Source organism: Lepidochelys olivacea (assembly GCF_965140295.1).
Source record: "Lepidochelys olivacea isolate rLepOli2 genome assembly, chromosome: 11".
Taxonomy (NCBI): Eukaryota; Metazoa; Chordata; order Testudines; family Cheloniidae; genus Lepidochelys; species Lepidochelys olivacea.
Window position 1 is genome coordinate 32,786,763 of NC_140421.1, and position 16,885 is coordinate 32,803,647.

The 16,885-nt window shown below is 38.3% G+C and overlaps 1 protein-coding gene across 22 annotated transcripts in view; it reads right to left on the reverse strand.

Moving 5' to 3' along the window:
- Positions 1-16,885, reverse strand: part of BAZ2B (bromodomain adjacent to zinc finger domain 2B) — a 277,861-nt gene that overhangs the window by 21,787 nt on the left and 239,189 nt on the right. For 13 of the 22 annotated variants that reach the window (XM_084644095.1, XM_084644075.1, XM_084644088.1 and 10 more), the window contains 8 exons: positions 13,850-13,912; positions 10,074-10,218; positions 5,258-5,925; positions 4,406-4,682; positions 4,083-4,238; positions 3,326-3,486; positions 1,928-2,238; positions 1,409-1,544 (listed from right to left, as the gene is read on the reverse strand). In XM_084644095.1, the coding sequence (XP_084500221.1) occupies positions 1,409-1,544; positions 1,928-2,238; positions 3,326-3,486; positions 4,083-4,238; positions 4,406-4,682; positions 5,258-5,925; positions 10,074-10,218; positions 13,850-13,912 (1,917 nt within the window). The remainder of the gene's footprint in view (positions 1-1,408; positions 1,545-1,927; positions 2,239-3,325; positions 3,487-4,082; positions 4,239-4,405; positions 4,683-5,257; positions 5,926-10,073; positions 10,219-13,849; positions 13,913-16,885) is intronic. The other 9 variants (XM_084644084.1, XM_084644081.1, XM_084644091.1 and 6 more) reach the window with 4 other exon arrangements.

Below are 16,885 nucleotides of genomic sequence, written 5' to 3' on the forward strand. Positions count from 1 at the left end.
GCATAGGAAATGGAACTCTTACTAACTTCAGCTACTAGTTGCCACTTCCAAATTCATTAATATAGATACTGTTTTGGTGAATATAGGGGAAAGATTTTAAGATGATGGATGTTTTAGACTATTCATTTGACTTATTTTCTCTAGTCCAAAGTCTGTAACTATAAAAATATGAGAGGAAAACACGAGAAAAAACAAAGTGCAATTTAAAAAAGGAAGAGGAAATTCTGAATTTTAAAAATTGTCCTATGCAATTAAAAAAAATGTTTTGGTGTAAGTAATATCAACACCTTTCAGGACTGAGCCCTTCTACTAAATACCCACATTTCCTGTGTAATTCAATGGACAAACCCAATTGAGAAAAACTGTGATTTAAACTATACCTCGCTCTCAAAGTCCCAAATTACACTTTAAGCCATTTCCGTGGTCTTTTGGCTCCTCTCGTAGTATCCATAATCTTTTGATAGGAGCATAAAACCTTATAAGCATAATTTGTATCTGTAAATTATCCTTCAATTATCTATCTAGAAATACAAAGCATACCTAATGGGTAGAAGTGGGATATTACTTGCTTGTTCAAAAATGAGGAGAGGGGCTAATAACTTAAAAAAAAAATGCTTTCTACAGTGCCCACCATATTACACTGACAATACTGGATCACAATATTGGGTCATAAAGCAAATTTGAGCTAGTTTTAACAATCCAATAATTGGATGAAGATGTTTACAAGTTAACATTTCAACATTATATACTTAACACTTAACTGTAAAAGTTCTCTTTGATGAATGTTAGAGCAGTCTTAAAACTTAATTTTCAGAAATTTGAGGTTCAAAGGTTCATGCAAATTTTTACACATGCATTTGCATGCTTTTTTGTATGTGCAATTAACACAGCTCTACTTGTTAAACGGGCATGTGTATGAGGAGATGGACATTACAACTCACTTGCTTATATATCTGCCCAGTTTGCATGTTCACTCGTGATAAGTGGGCATGGAAAGAAGCCACATACATTTTGGAGCATCTCAACTTTCTGAAAAATCAAGCCTTTAATTACAGTATGTGACAATGAGTCTTCATGAAGCTAACATCATAGATGAGTAATTTTCAGTAATATGGTGTCCTCCACGGAAATGCCTATTTTATACCTACATGTTCATTTCAAAGAATAATTGACACCTTAAAAATAAAGCAACCAGTGGAAGAGCTTTCCATTATAGGAAGTTTCACAATGCTGAATTTGGCAAAAGTGAAATCTGTACGATTTATGCTCATAAGTGCACTACGTACAGTTTAACTGTAGTAAGTTTTAGAAGCGGTAAGAGAGACATTAGTAATCACAGTATCTTAAAGTGGGGAAATAGGACACAGCAAAGTTTAGTTACAGTATTTCTTAAATGAAAAACACTTACAACTTTCATAATAGATTTTTCCCATGCTATTGATTTCTGTAACTGCTGAATGCACAGAGCTACCTGTGCAGCACTGCGAGCTTCTGACAATGCCCTTCTCCATACCCTTAGCCCTGGAGCAATATCCTCTTCAATTCTGCATTGAAATACAGAGAAATTAAGTAGGTCACATCCATGTTTGCTGATCTCTGAACATGGAACAATCATTATCACATTGAAAGCCAAGCAATGACGAAACGTACACAGCCAATAAGTATAAGGTTTAAGCAACTAAATTTGATGTAGTGCACAGACTGTGGCTACGTGCCTCAAAGCTTAGTCACAACCAGTTAAATGTAAGATAACTTTGCAGGATTATCAACATACATAACAAAAAATATTTACAAAGCACCATGCAGAATAACATGATCCATATGGATCACAGACATACAAGAAGATACATAGATAACAGGCAATAGAAAATAGGCTCCAATTAGCAAAGAAGCACAATAATTTTTCAAGTTAATCTCAATAACCTACCCGTCACCATCACCACTAATGGATGGTGCAGGAGCAGGGACAGTAACTGTGCCCACATTATCCAGTTTGATCTGAATGGTGGTACTTAAGGGGCTCTTCAGATACCTTCGCTCTATGTTCCGCTCCAAGTCAGCAAGCCTGGTTACAGCTATATCTAGAGGGTTGTCACTCTTCCGCTCTAGAGCAGTGGTATTGCCTTCTTCTCCTCCAGCACAGTCTCCATCATGCTTCTTATACAATTTAGTAAATGACTTATGTTCATAATATACCAGATCTTCCCTCTCCGATGCAGGCTCAGGACACATCCAGCCCTATATTTAGTAGAGAGGTTTACACATTGTTTGGTGCTGTAACTGGATAAGTGTGGGAATAATGGAATTTTGTATTGTATTAACCTAAAAAATTCAGGTACTGTCTTCAGCAGATGTCAGTAGTTAGTAATCAGCTTTTTACCCTGTCTTTCTCAAACTATTCAGATAATTAAAACAATGAATCCTAAAATATAAGCATAGCCAAATCATTAGCAGAGTGGTCTCTCAGCAGTAGCATTCACACAGAGCCCTCTGGAAGCATCAAGTTCCATTAGTCTCTGAGGGCAGACCATTACAACAGATTTCTCATTCTGACAGGAAGGACCCTGCCAGGTCCCAGACCTCAAACCACAGGAGGCAATGTGCAACCCATGACATGGAAATAACATCCAACTCTCCACTCTACTCCAGTCCAAACATCATATCCAGATTGCAGAAAGACTGCTGGGCCTACAATCATCTTGCATAACGCCATGATTGTAATAGTGACCAGAAAGTCCTGAGCTGCTTCAGATTCACAATCCATGTGGTACATAGTTCCTCATATGCATGGGGTGTATTCCATTATTCCACCATCCCCAAAACAAAGAAGTTGAAATGCTCTTTTATTTATTTTAAAGAACAACAACAAACCCACACAGACATATAATGGTGGCACAAAGTGCTACAGCTAAATGACTAAGCTATCCCATACCCATCAAATCTTTGCAGTTAAAAACAGGTCATCACCTAAAATGGCATTATTCCCACCACAATGAAAGGCACAGGGCTCTGTGTGCTATAAGGGAATATTCTGGGGGCTGCCACTCTGAGGATCTTTATCCAAAGATTTAACTGTAATAAAAAGTAATACTATACTCTATGTTTCCTTTGATGTTTGAAATAGGAAGAGAAAGTGAGAAAACATTCCAGCTTCTGTGATACAAATATAGTGAAATTATATTGGATTTGTTCCATTTGTGGACTATAAAATTAATGAGAAGGCAGTTATCCCTAACAGCAAAAGAACTGCAAATACTGGTTTTAAATTCTTACCACTTTAATAACAACATTTTTGAAGAGGGATTTTACTGAAAGGCAGTTTTACCTTAACTTGCAAACTAGCTGATACAACTCTCCGTTCTAGGTCTTCCACCTGGTGAAGAATAGCCAGATCAATCTCCATTGCTTGCTCTTCTACTGACCAGTTCTCCACAACGTCTCGAGTTACCTGGTTTTCCTCATTTTCGTTTATTTCAATAATTGCAACTGTATTTGGGAGTTGAAATTGTATTATTTTATTTTAATTAACATTGTAACTGATTTTTGCAAACTCAAACCTGTTACATTAAAAAAGTGTTTAATGGTCATTATATAAACTTACTCTTAATATATCCAATGTGACCGCTTAATTTTGTATTGATCTTGTCACAGATGCTTAAAGAATTGCAATATCTAGGGTGGGGGCACGTCGAGTATGCACTGCAGTATGTAGCACTGTGAAGGTTCCGGGCAGGCTGAAAAGATTGGCATAACTCAGTCAGGTCCCCAGGACTATCTGTGTTATGATGGCGGCTCTCCAGCTACCAGAGCTATCCAGTATCGAGAGGGTACAAAGGTGTTTTAAAGACACTTTAAACCCCCTCCTCTCTGGCTGCAAGTTCTGTGTTGAAGCCAATATCCTTTTTTCATGAAAAGAAACATACCTAGTTAAGTGAACTAATTATTAGATATTGGCCTGAACCAAAAGCTCACATCTGGACAAGCCGAGCGTTTGAGAAGTTCTAGTCTGGATCCAAATGTACCTCAGATTCACCTCTATTTATTATCCTTATACCAATCAAACATTCATATCAGTTACATACCATCTTTGTTCTTGATGCAGGCCAAAGTAATGTAATCCATGTGTTTCTGTATTTGCTTCTGTAAGGCCTTCTCTCTTATTCCCCTGAGATGTAGTACTTTAAGCAAAGCTTTTAGGTCCTCTGGATCAATAATTCTCCACCAGCCAAATTGCATTTCTGAATCAAGACAAGTTTGTAAATCTTTTACAAGCATTTTAAACATGAAGCACTATTACAATCAGATTTATTTCAAGAAATCATGCAAACAAATGTTCTGATAGTGCAGCAACATTAGAGGAACTCAACATTTAGACAGTTCTGGCACATTACTGCATTATGCTTACCTTCTGGTATGGGTTTTGGGCTAGGATAATCTACTGGCTTGGCTACTTCAACTCCTGTAGAGGGAGCAGAAGCGGTTTTTTCAGTTTGTGGTACCGGTGATTCACTTTTACTTGTAGGAACATTGGGTGTCAAAAATGAGTTACCATTTCCTTCTGACAATCCTAACCCTGATCCAACACTAGGTAAGGGAGATGAAAATGGAAGGTTTGAAGTAAGAACTCCTGTAGGCCATCCACAAAATTGAAGTCCCATTATAGGTAATCCAGTCTTCATCTGCTGTATCAAAAATATTTTTAAAACATTACTATTAATTCTATTACTAGTGTGGAGCCCCCAGAAACCTGGATTAGGATTAGTCAACCCTTGTGCTAGGCATAATAAAAACACAAAAGAAGCCTTGATCCCTGCCTTGAAGAATTTAAAAACCTAAGATGCCAAGTCACACAAACAGCTAGTAACCCTATATGGCGAATGTTTAGAAAACTGTTGCTTCTGATGACCACACTTCCGAAAATTACTATTAGTAGTTATATTTTTTTTCCATTCAATTGCCAACTTCTTTATATAAACACAAATGATTTGAAACAGTACACACAAAATCACACAAATTGTTAATTTAAAGATCCCGGTTTGCCTACTAATCTACCAATCTAAATCTTTTTAGCAAATAGTACTTGGCTGCATAAAAAAACATTTCTAAGAATGAGCTACATTTTACAATGTTTTTTTTTTTTAAAAAAAAATACAAGGAACAAAGGTACAATTTCAATGGTATGATCAGCTCTCAGAGGGAATTTTGCCTGAGTAAGGACTGCATGATCAGAAACCTTAGATTGTAATTAAGTACCAACCTGAAGTGATGATAATGCAAAAGGACTTATTCCCATAGGACTCTGTACAGAGGTTGAAGTGATATGAGGAGATGGAACTGGTGAAGGTGATTTTGAGGGAGGATTTGAATGCAGAGTTAGTGAAGAAGAAGCAGCTGGTGTATCTGAATGGGTAACTGATGTATCATCACATGGTATTCTCGGTAAAAGGCTGAACCACTGTCTGCTCTTTTCTGTAAGAGTCTTTAACAACTGGTCATTTGGAATTAATGGAGAATTGTAAAACTTCCCTGGCCCACTTGCAATGGGATTAAAAAGATTATTAGAATCTGACTTTTCAGAGCTGCTTTGTGATATGGTGGGCTGAAGGCTGCAGAGAGAGTTTTTAGAGTTATTTTGATAAGATAACGCACACCCATTTGCTGCACTGCCACTGGGTTTTTGTGACAGAATGTCAGATTCAGGAGACATCTTTGCTACCTCCAACAGTTTGCTTAGCTTTGAAAAAGAGCCAGGCTTCTGTAGAAACAAATTAGTGTTATCCTTTTCCTTAAGATCTTCTTTCTGCTCACAGTGACTTGTATTTACACAGTTTAATTTTTCCTCTGAGGTCTCAAACATCTCTTCTTTGATATGTATACTTTCTGCTTTTTTTAACTTCTCTTTTTCTTTTGCAATTTCTTCTAGACCTGAAAAATTGAAAAAACTGTAAACTTTAAATATCACAGAAGAACCATATAACTTAGATCATTCCTGTAAGCAAGTTTTATATAAAGAATAACTTCATCAGTCACTTCCACGTGCTCTAGACCGTCATGTACTGTATGAAATTGCCTTCAAGCTCTGAAAAATATTTTGTAAAAGGATACACAACACTCAAATATACTTTACACTGTACCTCAGTGTGGACGAAATTTCACAGCCAACTCAAAACAGTTTGGAAAGAGGTTTATAACAAAAATGCTCACAGACCCTTCTCATACTGTTGTAAATTGTATTGTGTTTTTTTCCCCTCACCAAATCTAAAACGGATTTAAACTTTGCTATGCATCAGAGATGAAAAACTGGACCCACTGAAATTAGTAACAAACTCATATTGAGTTCAACAAGGCCAGGATTTTGCCCAAGAGATTGCTAAGAGATTCACTTAACTTGCATACAGAACACCACTGGAATTCTGAAGCACTTTGTCACTTCTAATTTCTTTGGAAGGGACAAAATTTTTCTAGCTTTGTGCTTGTGAAACTTACCATTGACTGCAGAATTACCAAAAAGTTTCACGTTCTACTCTCCTGGTGTGGATATTTGCTTTTAAGTTTATAGGCTATTTCCATAAACTCTCAGCCCATAGTGGGGGGAGAAGAAAGAATGAAGACCACAAATAAATAAATAAATAAATAATCTATTTCACAAATTGGATGTCTCCAAAGATAGAAATAGGACATTAAATTCCCCGCTTTCTTTTAATTAAAAAATTAATTGGGTGGATTGCAAATTTTAATTACCAAATACTAGAGGCTACTTGTACCTGTTTTACTCATTACCTGAAATAAATTATTTGAAGAACCTACACAATGTAATGATTGGGATATAGAGATAGATAAGTATATAAATGGATAGAATAGTTTAAATAGCTAAACAATTTACAATACAAAATCCTAAGGTTCAGCGTCCATGTCAGCTTGAATATCTTTGAGGTGGGGAAGGACCAGATTTATAAATGGGGGAAAAAACTGTTCTGTTCTCTCTTCTCTCCCATTCTCCCTTCAATCCTCTATCTTCCTCTGCCCATATTAACATATGTCAACGAGCATCAATAAGAATCTTCAAAAAGAACAAAAGAAGGAGAAATGGTAGGAACAGGGAGGAAAGAGAAGGAAAAGCACTCAGCATGGCAGCCATTTGCTTAGTTTCTGCATCAGTTAGTGCAGCTGCATAATTACAGATAAACAGGGCCCCTATTTATCATCTATGGCTGGTAACTCCTGCAGGGGTTATTTGCACATTCTGCAAAACCAGAATAATTTCAACAAGGAAAAAAGCACAATAGCAAGGAAAATGCACTGCTATAATTTTGCATCTCTCTTTCTGAATTTTTAATGCACCCACCGCTCTAGTAACAGGTTTCAGAGTAACAGCCGTGTTAGTCTGTATTCGCAAAAAGAAAAGGAGTACTTGTGGCACCTTAGAGAGTAACCAATTGTGCCACAATTACTCCTTTTCTTTTCGCTCTAGTAATGTATCTGGGTACCAATAATGTTGAATTTACCAAGAGATCCAAAACGGGCTTGACAGGAAAAAACACTTTAGGGAACTGCACAGGTAAAAGCGTGAGAGGGAGGTATTTTTGATAACTGGACAGATGGCTTAGAGTTCTATGCATCCAGTTTCAAGTTACCTACACCCAGGAACTATCGGTTTCAAAACTCAGCAGGGCCAACCTCATCCTTCTGAGGTAATAAACTGACTACTATGCAATTTACTGAAAAGGGGATAAAGTGGGCAAGGAGACATCTTGCAGATGAGATCTTAAAAACGTAAGTACCCTTGATCTGCATAGACCTTAACAATCCCTCTAGACTAATTTATAAGAACATGGGTCTGTCCTGGTGTTTTTGGCCAAAATTTCCATAGCACCTCCAGAGAGGTAGCTCTAGTTCCGTGGTTCTCTGCATATAGTTTGTAAAGCTCTTTGGGATTCCCTAGGCTAAAATACACTATATGGAATACTATTACTGTACAATTGAAGACACTTTGGAAAACAGGAAAAGAAACACAAGCACTACAGCATTTGACAGTCAACTTCTACTTCCATATAACTTTTGGTGTTTGCACAGCAGTTTCTAATTCAGAGCATACTATAATGAGCGGATGGTGAAAGAGAGGCCCTACAGAGCACACACAATATTAGCAAGCTACCTTTGGGATCATGATTAGGTTTAGGTGAGACTTTGTGATTCAGGTTTCAAGTCAAATCAGGGCTCAGGTTTCACTCTGATAGTACTGAAATCTTTGGGGATGGGTGTGAGAGATACCTAGAATGCATCTTCCGAGGAGTTCTTGGAGAGATTTTTGCCATCTTGGGCCAAAATCTTGAGAAAATGGCGGGTTTTGGCTGCATCCAAACCAGAACTGAAAAAATGGATCTGTTCTGGAACCAAAATCATGGGTTGGATCTATATCCAGGAATTCTAATGAGTGAATTCTAAAATTCACATGCATCTAGACTTGAGGTTAATTAAAAAAAAAAAAAAAGTTTGTGGAATAGGTATATATTAACTATCAAAATCAGCAACTTCATTTAAATTTTAGTAAAATAGACTTTAATGTCTCTTGGCGGGGAATTCAGGTCACTCAGAAAAAAAGAGGAGCATAAAACCATGTTATGGGTTAATAAAGAAATTATTGTTTTAGCAGAGAACTGAAAAGGCAGTATTTTATTGTATAACAATTATGTTCCATTTTATTTCACACCATATATGTAATCTCTAAACACAAAACATTCTGAATATCTGCATAAACCCTGAGAGAATTAAAACAAACAAAAAGAAATGCTTCTTCATACATTCTGTGGTCAACCTGCAGAATTCATTGCCACAGAAAATAGAGAGAAATAGTTTAGCCACTGTCAAGGCTGATTCCCCACTAAGGTGGGGGCCCACAAGGATTTTAAAAATTAATACTGGCCACTCCAGGCTGGTATTAAACTCCCAAGGTCACAGCTTCTCTCTGACCTTGGATGGGCAGATGTTGCCACCACCCAAATGCAAAACCCCTTGAAACCCAGGAAGGCACTCTTGGGAATTCCTTCCTGTGGGGTGCCTTCAAGCCCTTTCACACATCCCCACCCCCCAGAGAAAAGCTGAGAAAGGAGAACAAAGAAATCAGCTGTTGCCACGAGCTAACTAAAAAACATGTGCACAAACTTCTTAAGACACAAAAATCCAAATCCAGTTCTTAAAAAAGTTAAATTTTATTAAAAACAAAAAGAAAATATATCTGAAAACTGAGGCTATTCCTAGATTTTTACAAGAGCAATTCCAAAAATTAAGCACCCAAAATAGTTTCTGGGGGTTCAGCTTAAAGGTTACAAGCAACAAAAGCATCCGGGTTTAGCAGAGGAATCCACAAGCCATAAGAAATAAACAAAATAAACCTAATCATGTTTTTCTACACATTTTCTGATCTACTTACATATCTGGGTTCCAAATAAGCAATTCTAGGTCTGACTGATGATTTTCATACCTGGCCTTCAGCTTCTCACAGCATAACTGCTGCCCTGTTCCCCTCTTCTCCGGAGAGCAACAACAGACACACAGAGAAAGGGAAGTTTTTTCCCAATTTTAAACAGTTCTAGCCCTCCCATTGGCTCTTTTGGTCAGGTGCCCACTCCCTTCTTTTTACCTATGGGCTTTTTTAACCCTTTACAGGTAAAGCAAGTAGAAAACAGCTACCAAGAGGGATTTTATAGCTAACTGGGTGTCCTTAAAAGGAAGATCTCTTTCCCCCCGCCCCCCCGCTTCATTTATCACAGCAACATTAAAGGATTTCATATGCAGCTACACTAGCTACAACACTAGCTACTACACTAATCAAAAATTAACAAAAGGATATTAATTCTCTGTTTCAAGCGATAAATTAACCAACTGAAAATCAGAAAAACTCCCCTTAGCCTCATCAAACAGCACTGCACAAATAGCTAGGGCTATCACAGGTTAGTTTTTAGCCTTCTCCTGAAGGTAATAGGCCATTTTTGGAGACACAATTAACAGACTAGATGCACGGGTGGTATACTCTTGTACGGTAATTTCTAGAATGACTCCTTTATGGTACTTACCTTCACCACTTTCCATGCCTTCCACAAAAATACCCCCACACTGGGGTAGAATCCAATACCGGCGTCTGTAACGATCCTGACCAAACATCATTGACCGTAAAGAGTGAGAGGCTTCAAATAACTTCCTTCTGTATTGGCTTTGTTGCTGTTTAAAAAAAAAAACAGGGGTAGGGGATTATAATTCAGTGGGGGAAAAAAATCAGTTGTTACAATATAAAATATCTGTTCAGGCAAGGTCAAATGACAGCTCAGTGGCCACATGAGCATACGGTTTCCCAGACACTTTACTTGGGATATTTCACACAAGTGTTTTATCTAAAAAGCCAAATTGTCTTCAAATAATCAGCTCGGGCACTCTTTGATATATCCTAAATTTATCAGCATCACCGTAAGGATGCATTCTGCAGTAGTATGTTCTGTATTTTAATATCAACGTTCAGAGAACAACAGAATCCATGATTTCATTGTACTGGAACAGACAAGATCCTATCAATTATGCAATACAGTAAATGGTGTTCGGAGTGCTGAAGGTACCCAGCGCAGCGTGAGATTCTGTAGCTCCTGATGAGAAACCAATGAATATTTCAATTCGCTTAGAGAAATGAGTTCAGTAATATCTAAAGATAAAGCCTGTATTCAAACACAAAGTACTCTTTGGGAGGAGTGGAGAAATCTAACAGGAATTTCAGTTAGTTTACCCTCTCCTTCCTCTGTTAAACTGGCACTCTTGGAAGCAGTATAGAATTCCCAGAACTGGGAGTTTATTGCAGCTGGGAGCAGTAGGCAAACCAATGACAGAGGCTGAAAGGATGAACTCTCTTTTAATAAATAAATAAATTAATTAAATTAAATAGGTACACTATAGAATCCCAATTCGTCAAATTTTCCCCATTCTATTCTCCTTATCTACTAACCAGTTTCCCTTCCTATACCGACTGCCATTATGTAAACACCTGATTCTACTGTACTACTCAAAAACATATGCAACTCTTCAGAAACTGAATAAGCAGCTATTCAAGTCTATGCAGCTTTGGGCCATAGTCTAGGCACCTGGCTATTTTAGAATTCAGGAATGGTCTTCACCATTGCAAGGTTCAAAACAAATTTGACTTGTCTTCCTCACCAAAAAGTACCCTATAAATCCTACAAATTTATAGAGGGACTGATATTGTGGAGGTTTCTTGCAAGTTTCTTTGTGCTATTATCTTAAGTAACTCCTCACTTAATGTTGTAGGTATGTTCCTGAAAAATGCAACTTTAAGCGAAACAACGTTAAACGAATCCAATTTCCCCATAAGAATTAATGTAAATGGGGAGGTTAGGTTCCAGGGAAATTTTTTTTTGCAAGACAAAAGGCATTATATACATTTTAAACAATATTAAATAAGGAATTTAATACAGGTATTAAACAGGCTGGCAGCCCCCCAAACAGCTAGTTTGCGGCATTCAGGAGGCAGGGGAGGGAGGTGGGAGACTGCGCGCCGCGTCCTTGCTCCTCCCCCAGCCTCCTGAATGCTGCAAGACAGCTGACTGCTGCGGGCAGGAGCAGCACGGGGAAGGCACTGATCTTCGGGGTCCGCCGGTGGGTGGGAGGCGCTGGGGAGAGGCATGGAGGGGCTGCCAGCCATGGACAAAGCAGGCAGCCAAACGACGTTATAGGGGAGCATCGCACAATTTTAAACTAGCATGTTCTGTAATGGAGCAGGGACGTAAGATCGAAACAAAGTTAAGCGAGACGACGTTAAGTGGGGAGTTACTGTATGTGTCACCTCTAGTCTATTCTTCTTTGTTCTCATCTTTCCTTTCCCTATAACATCACAGTGCTTTTAATACCCCATAGTAGTTCTATGGACAATGGCAGCACTCACTCAGGAAATCCTACAGAAGTATATTCACATTTAACCTTACTTATATTGCCTCCATCCTTTGGAAAACATACAGCTATTAATACTAGAGCTCACCCTTTAACTGGTGGTGACAAATTCACTTAGCACCCCATGTGCTTAATTTAAAAGCAATGGGCCAAGTTAACTGGTCTCCTCTCTACAATGCCTGGGAACTAGGTTCTGAAGGTCAACCAATAGCAGGAGTGAGCAAGTAATTACAAATCAGGTTTGAAAGGGAAAATCACATACAGGACATTTCAGGAGAGCAGGTCTCTTTGTATTAATTTAGATGGAATATATGGGCTAAAGTTGTTAATGTGACCCTGACTGTCCAACAGTAAGCACTTTTAAATAAGGTTCAGGGTCTCATCCTGCTTAGTACATGGCAATCACACTATTAAAGATATAGAAAATAAGGGAAAACAGTTACAGCATTTGAAATGTAAAGCATTAAATAAGACTTTCATTTTAACAACATCCCTTATTCCCTCTCTTTTAGCTGAAGATAGTTTTCAGAAGGAAAAAACCAGTCTTTTAAATGGTATTTCGGAGGCTAACAACTGTCCTTTGGGGGGAAAGAGAAGTTAGTTAGCTGAGATGGGCTGGAGCTGTTATTGTTGCTGTTGTTAAAGCCCAATCCCATTTCCTAAGACAACAAACACGCAAAAGGAGAGAGAACAGAACAGCAAAGATAGAAAATGCACCTTCTGTCTCTGGTGTTGACTTTCACTTGCAATCTCACTGCTGGAAAAACAGCCATGGCACACGATCTTACGAGCCACTCCGAGACCTGGCAAACTTGTACAACCATTGGCCTATTTCGGTACTGCTTATAGTTGCCACTTTCTGGTAACAAGCTTACAGCAGGGTTGCAAAATATGCAGTCTTGGTTGGCTAAGCCAGACTCTTATTAAACAAGAGGCAAAAGGAGACAGGAAAGAAAAGAAATAAGGTGGGGAAGGAAAAGAACACACAGAGGGTGGGTGGAGGTGGCAAAGTCACACATCCCAGCTGGTGTTTGGGATTTAGTTGGAGGTGGCAGAGGTGGTGATGTCATCTGGGTAGGTCTCTTTGTCCTAGTCTGGCCAGAACATCTCTCAGGATCAAGATGAAGAAGGCCTGGTGTCCCACAATATGGTGGGGGTGGCAGCCATGATGGTGAATCTCACTCCAATGGCCAATTTTTCTCCTTGAAGTCTCTTTCTCTCCTAAAAGGGAGTGGTGGGTACAACAGCCCGTCGCCTCATTATTTTATCCACACAATTGAACCTAAATTTCCAGCACACCAATTCTGGTTCACTGATCTCTGGTTCCATGCTTTTCTTGTTTACCAAGCATTATTTTTACACAGTCCTTGAGTTGTATCAGTAGGCCTTTTTGTTCGACTAACTTTCTCGCATTGGCAACTTTTCCTATCAACAATTGTAGTTATAGGTTATTGTGATACTTTATGAACTTCTACTCAGTTTTCACAGTTGAGCTCACAATTAGGGTAAATTTGCAGGTCCAAGTATCGCAAAAGGCCCCACTATCAAGGGATGGGTTCTGGACAGTATTCACCAGGGACTGAGAGAAAAGACACCTAAAGAAGGGTGGTTGGTAAACTGATATCCTGCGAGAGTGAAAGTAAAAACATCAGCAGTAGATAAGTTGAGAGCTGATTAACTGGAAGTAAAAGCACTAGTTAGAAGGTTAGGGAGTTGAGGAAATATGTGAGGGTTGGGAGGGAATCAACCACAAGTACATGGAGAATGGGAGGAAAAGCAACAATGGGAAGATAAGCTGGGATCTGTGTCTCCTTCTGCCCTGTCAAAGAAGCCCATGCAGAGAAAGTGCTAGAGGCAGAAAAAACAGATAAGACAGACACTAAAACTGATGGAAATCTCTTACCTTGGTGAGTTTTTCAATCTGTTTCTCTAACTCTTCAACACTTGCTGCCTGGTCCCCATCATCCTACACCCAATAAATACAAAGTCATGATAGTTTATGTCAGGATAATGTAATGCTACTACATCCTACTAATGCTACAGTACAAGAGCTTCATGTAACAAATATGTCATGTCGAATCTGTGGGACAAATTCTACCCTAAGACATGGATGCAACTCCCATTGACCTCAGCGGGAGTTGTGTGGAGAAGTTGGAACTATTCGTTTGTGGAACATATGTGATATGCAAAATATACCTTTACTTCTACAAAAGTATTATAAATCTTCCTTCCCAAGATGTATATGTATGGGGAGAGTGGGTGGCCAGTCGACTTTGTCCATTTACAGGAAAAAAATAATTCACCTTGCAGGTGCACACTTAAAACTATAATTTAGTTTATTAAGTTTAATAAAGTTGTGTGTTCTTTTACACTCATTTTTAAGAGTTTTTCTCACATTAAATAATGGAATAATGTCAGAATCTGATCAATCAGTATTTGGAGAGAGAGAATTTGGAGTCTTCTTTCAACATTCACAAGAAAATGCAAAGCCACTTTAAATGACAAAAATTTGTATGGGAATTACTAGTACTGCTCTTATTCATTTTTAAAGAGAGACCTTCTATGATTGAAAACTGTAAGCTTTAAATTCTGCTTGATGAAATTACAACTAGAAATAAGGATCATTTCCATAAGAATTTTAATTCAATTCAGTGAGCTCTGGGCGAACTATAGTACGGTTCCAAGAGAGTTCTATAACATTCCTGGGAAGTCTCAATTACCCCTCACCCTGAAGCAGAAGATAGTAGTCTCCCCTATGTGATTTTTTGTGTGAACAGCTGAAATTATACCTCATATACTTTAAAGGTGAACTGAAAAGCAAAAATGAAACTGGAGTGAAACCCAGAAATGCGTGTTAAATTCCAACAATAACCATGATGCAGTGGTATGAGGAAGGGAGGCATTCCACACAGAGATAAGATTTAATTAACCTTTACAAAAATCATTCTAACCTTTTGTGAAATTCTTTTTGTACTTCTTGGCTCACAAACGCAGCATTGTGAAACATCACACATAACATGGGTTGCAATGGGACTTTCTGTATTTATCACAGATATCACATTCTGGGATATCTTAAGTGAACCAGAAAACACCAAGACTTTTTCACACAGTTAAAAATAATTAGAAAAGGTTAGTTAAAGGTTATTTCTCTGTTGAATGTCCCCCACTCCTGGTACCCAGCCTGGTCACTGTGGTATTTAACATAGTTTTAGGGAAAACTCAAATTTCATTTTTGCATTTAATGACATCAGAAGTCTGTAGGACTGATTGATAGGGCTGTGAGTTAAAGAAGACACACAGGTCCATGGAGTCTTCCAGTCTTCACAGATAAGACTTTATGAAGTAGGTCTTCCTGCTTAAACATTATTGTCTACTGTCCTTTTTTTGCAAGCTATCCATATTTTGTATTTCCAAGAGGATTGCATTTCTAAAGGTTCACTCTTTTTGCTTATGGGACCATTCACACACAAAGATTTTCTGGCAGTATATCCTATATTCATTCACAAGGACAGAAAGACAGCAGGAAGGGATTACTATAATTCCATACACAATCCAGAATGGTGGCCAGAAGGAGAGTTCCTCCAGCTGATGTTTACTTTTTAATCAAAGGTATTTGTATGGATTTGAGTGTAACCACTAGTTTGCATATAAAGCACTGTACAAACATTAGTCAGTCATTCTCACAACACAATTGTGAGGTACTGTAGGTAAAGAAATACAACCACCTTATTTTACAGATTGGTAAAATGACAGAAAGAAAGGTGATGTGACTTGTTGGAGGCCATATAGCAAACTATAGCAAAAGGCAGGATTCAAATTTAGCATTTTTTTGGCTCCTTTCCCAGGCTTCTTCCACCAGACCACACTGTTGGACTTGTGTGATGTTGCTTGAGATTCTGTGGAATTTCTATAAAAAGCTCAGTTTGCTATAACAAAGACAGTTCAGTTTAATAAGGTAATAAATATTCGTAATGACCCGCTGTCATAAATATAAAGGGAATGGTAACCACCTTTCTGTATACAGAACTTTAAAATCCTTCCTGGCCAGAGGCAAAACCCTTTCACCTGTAAAGGGTTAAGAAGCTAAGATAACCTCGCTGGCACCTGACCAAAATGACCAATGAGGAGACAAGATTCTTTCAAAGGCTGGGGAGGAGGGGGGACAAAGGGTCTGTCTGTCTGTGTGATGCTTCTGCTGGGAACAGATCAGGAATGCTCTTCAGAACTTCTGTTAAGTTAATAAGTAATCTAGCTAGAAATGCATTAGATTTCCTTTTGTTAAATGGCTGGTAAAATAGGTTGTGCTGAATGGAATGTATATTCCTGTTTTTGTGTCTTTTTGTAACTTATGGTTTTGCCTAGAGGGATTCTCTATGTTTTTAATTACCCTGTAACGTATTTTACAGAAGTGATTATTTTACTTTTTCTTTAATTAAAATACTTCTTTTAAGAACCTGATTGCTTTTTCATTGTTCTTAAGATCCAAGGGTTTGAGTCTGTGTTCACCTATGCAAACTGGTGAGGATTTTTATTAAGCCTTCCCCAGGAAAGGGGGTTTAGGGCTTGGGGGGATATTTTGGGGGGAAGATGTCTCCAAGTGGGCTCTTTCCCTGTTTTTTGTTTAACACACTTGGTGGTGGCAGCATAGGGTTCAAGAACAAGGCAAAGTTTGTACCTTGAGGAAGTTTTTAACCTAAGCTGGTAAGAATAAGCTTAGGGGGTCTTTCATGCAGGTCCCCACATCTGTATCCAAAAGTTCAGAGTGGGGAAGGAACCTTGACACCCGCCTTCTGACTTATAAGGATGTTGGGCATTAAAATATGAGAGCAGGTGATCAAGTACTGTGGAACTGCAAAAGACCATTTCTCTCACCCTCATCAACCTGCAGAAGTTGTAAAGCCTCAAAGATCATATTCTCCAACAAAATTCAATTATTCTG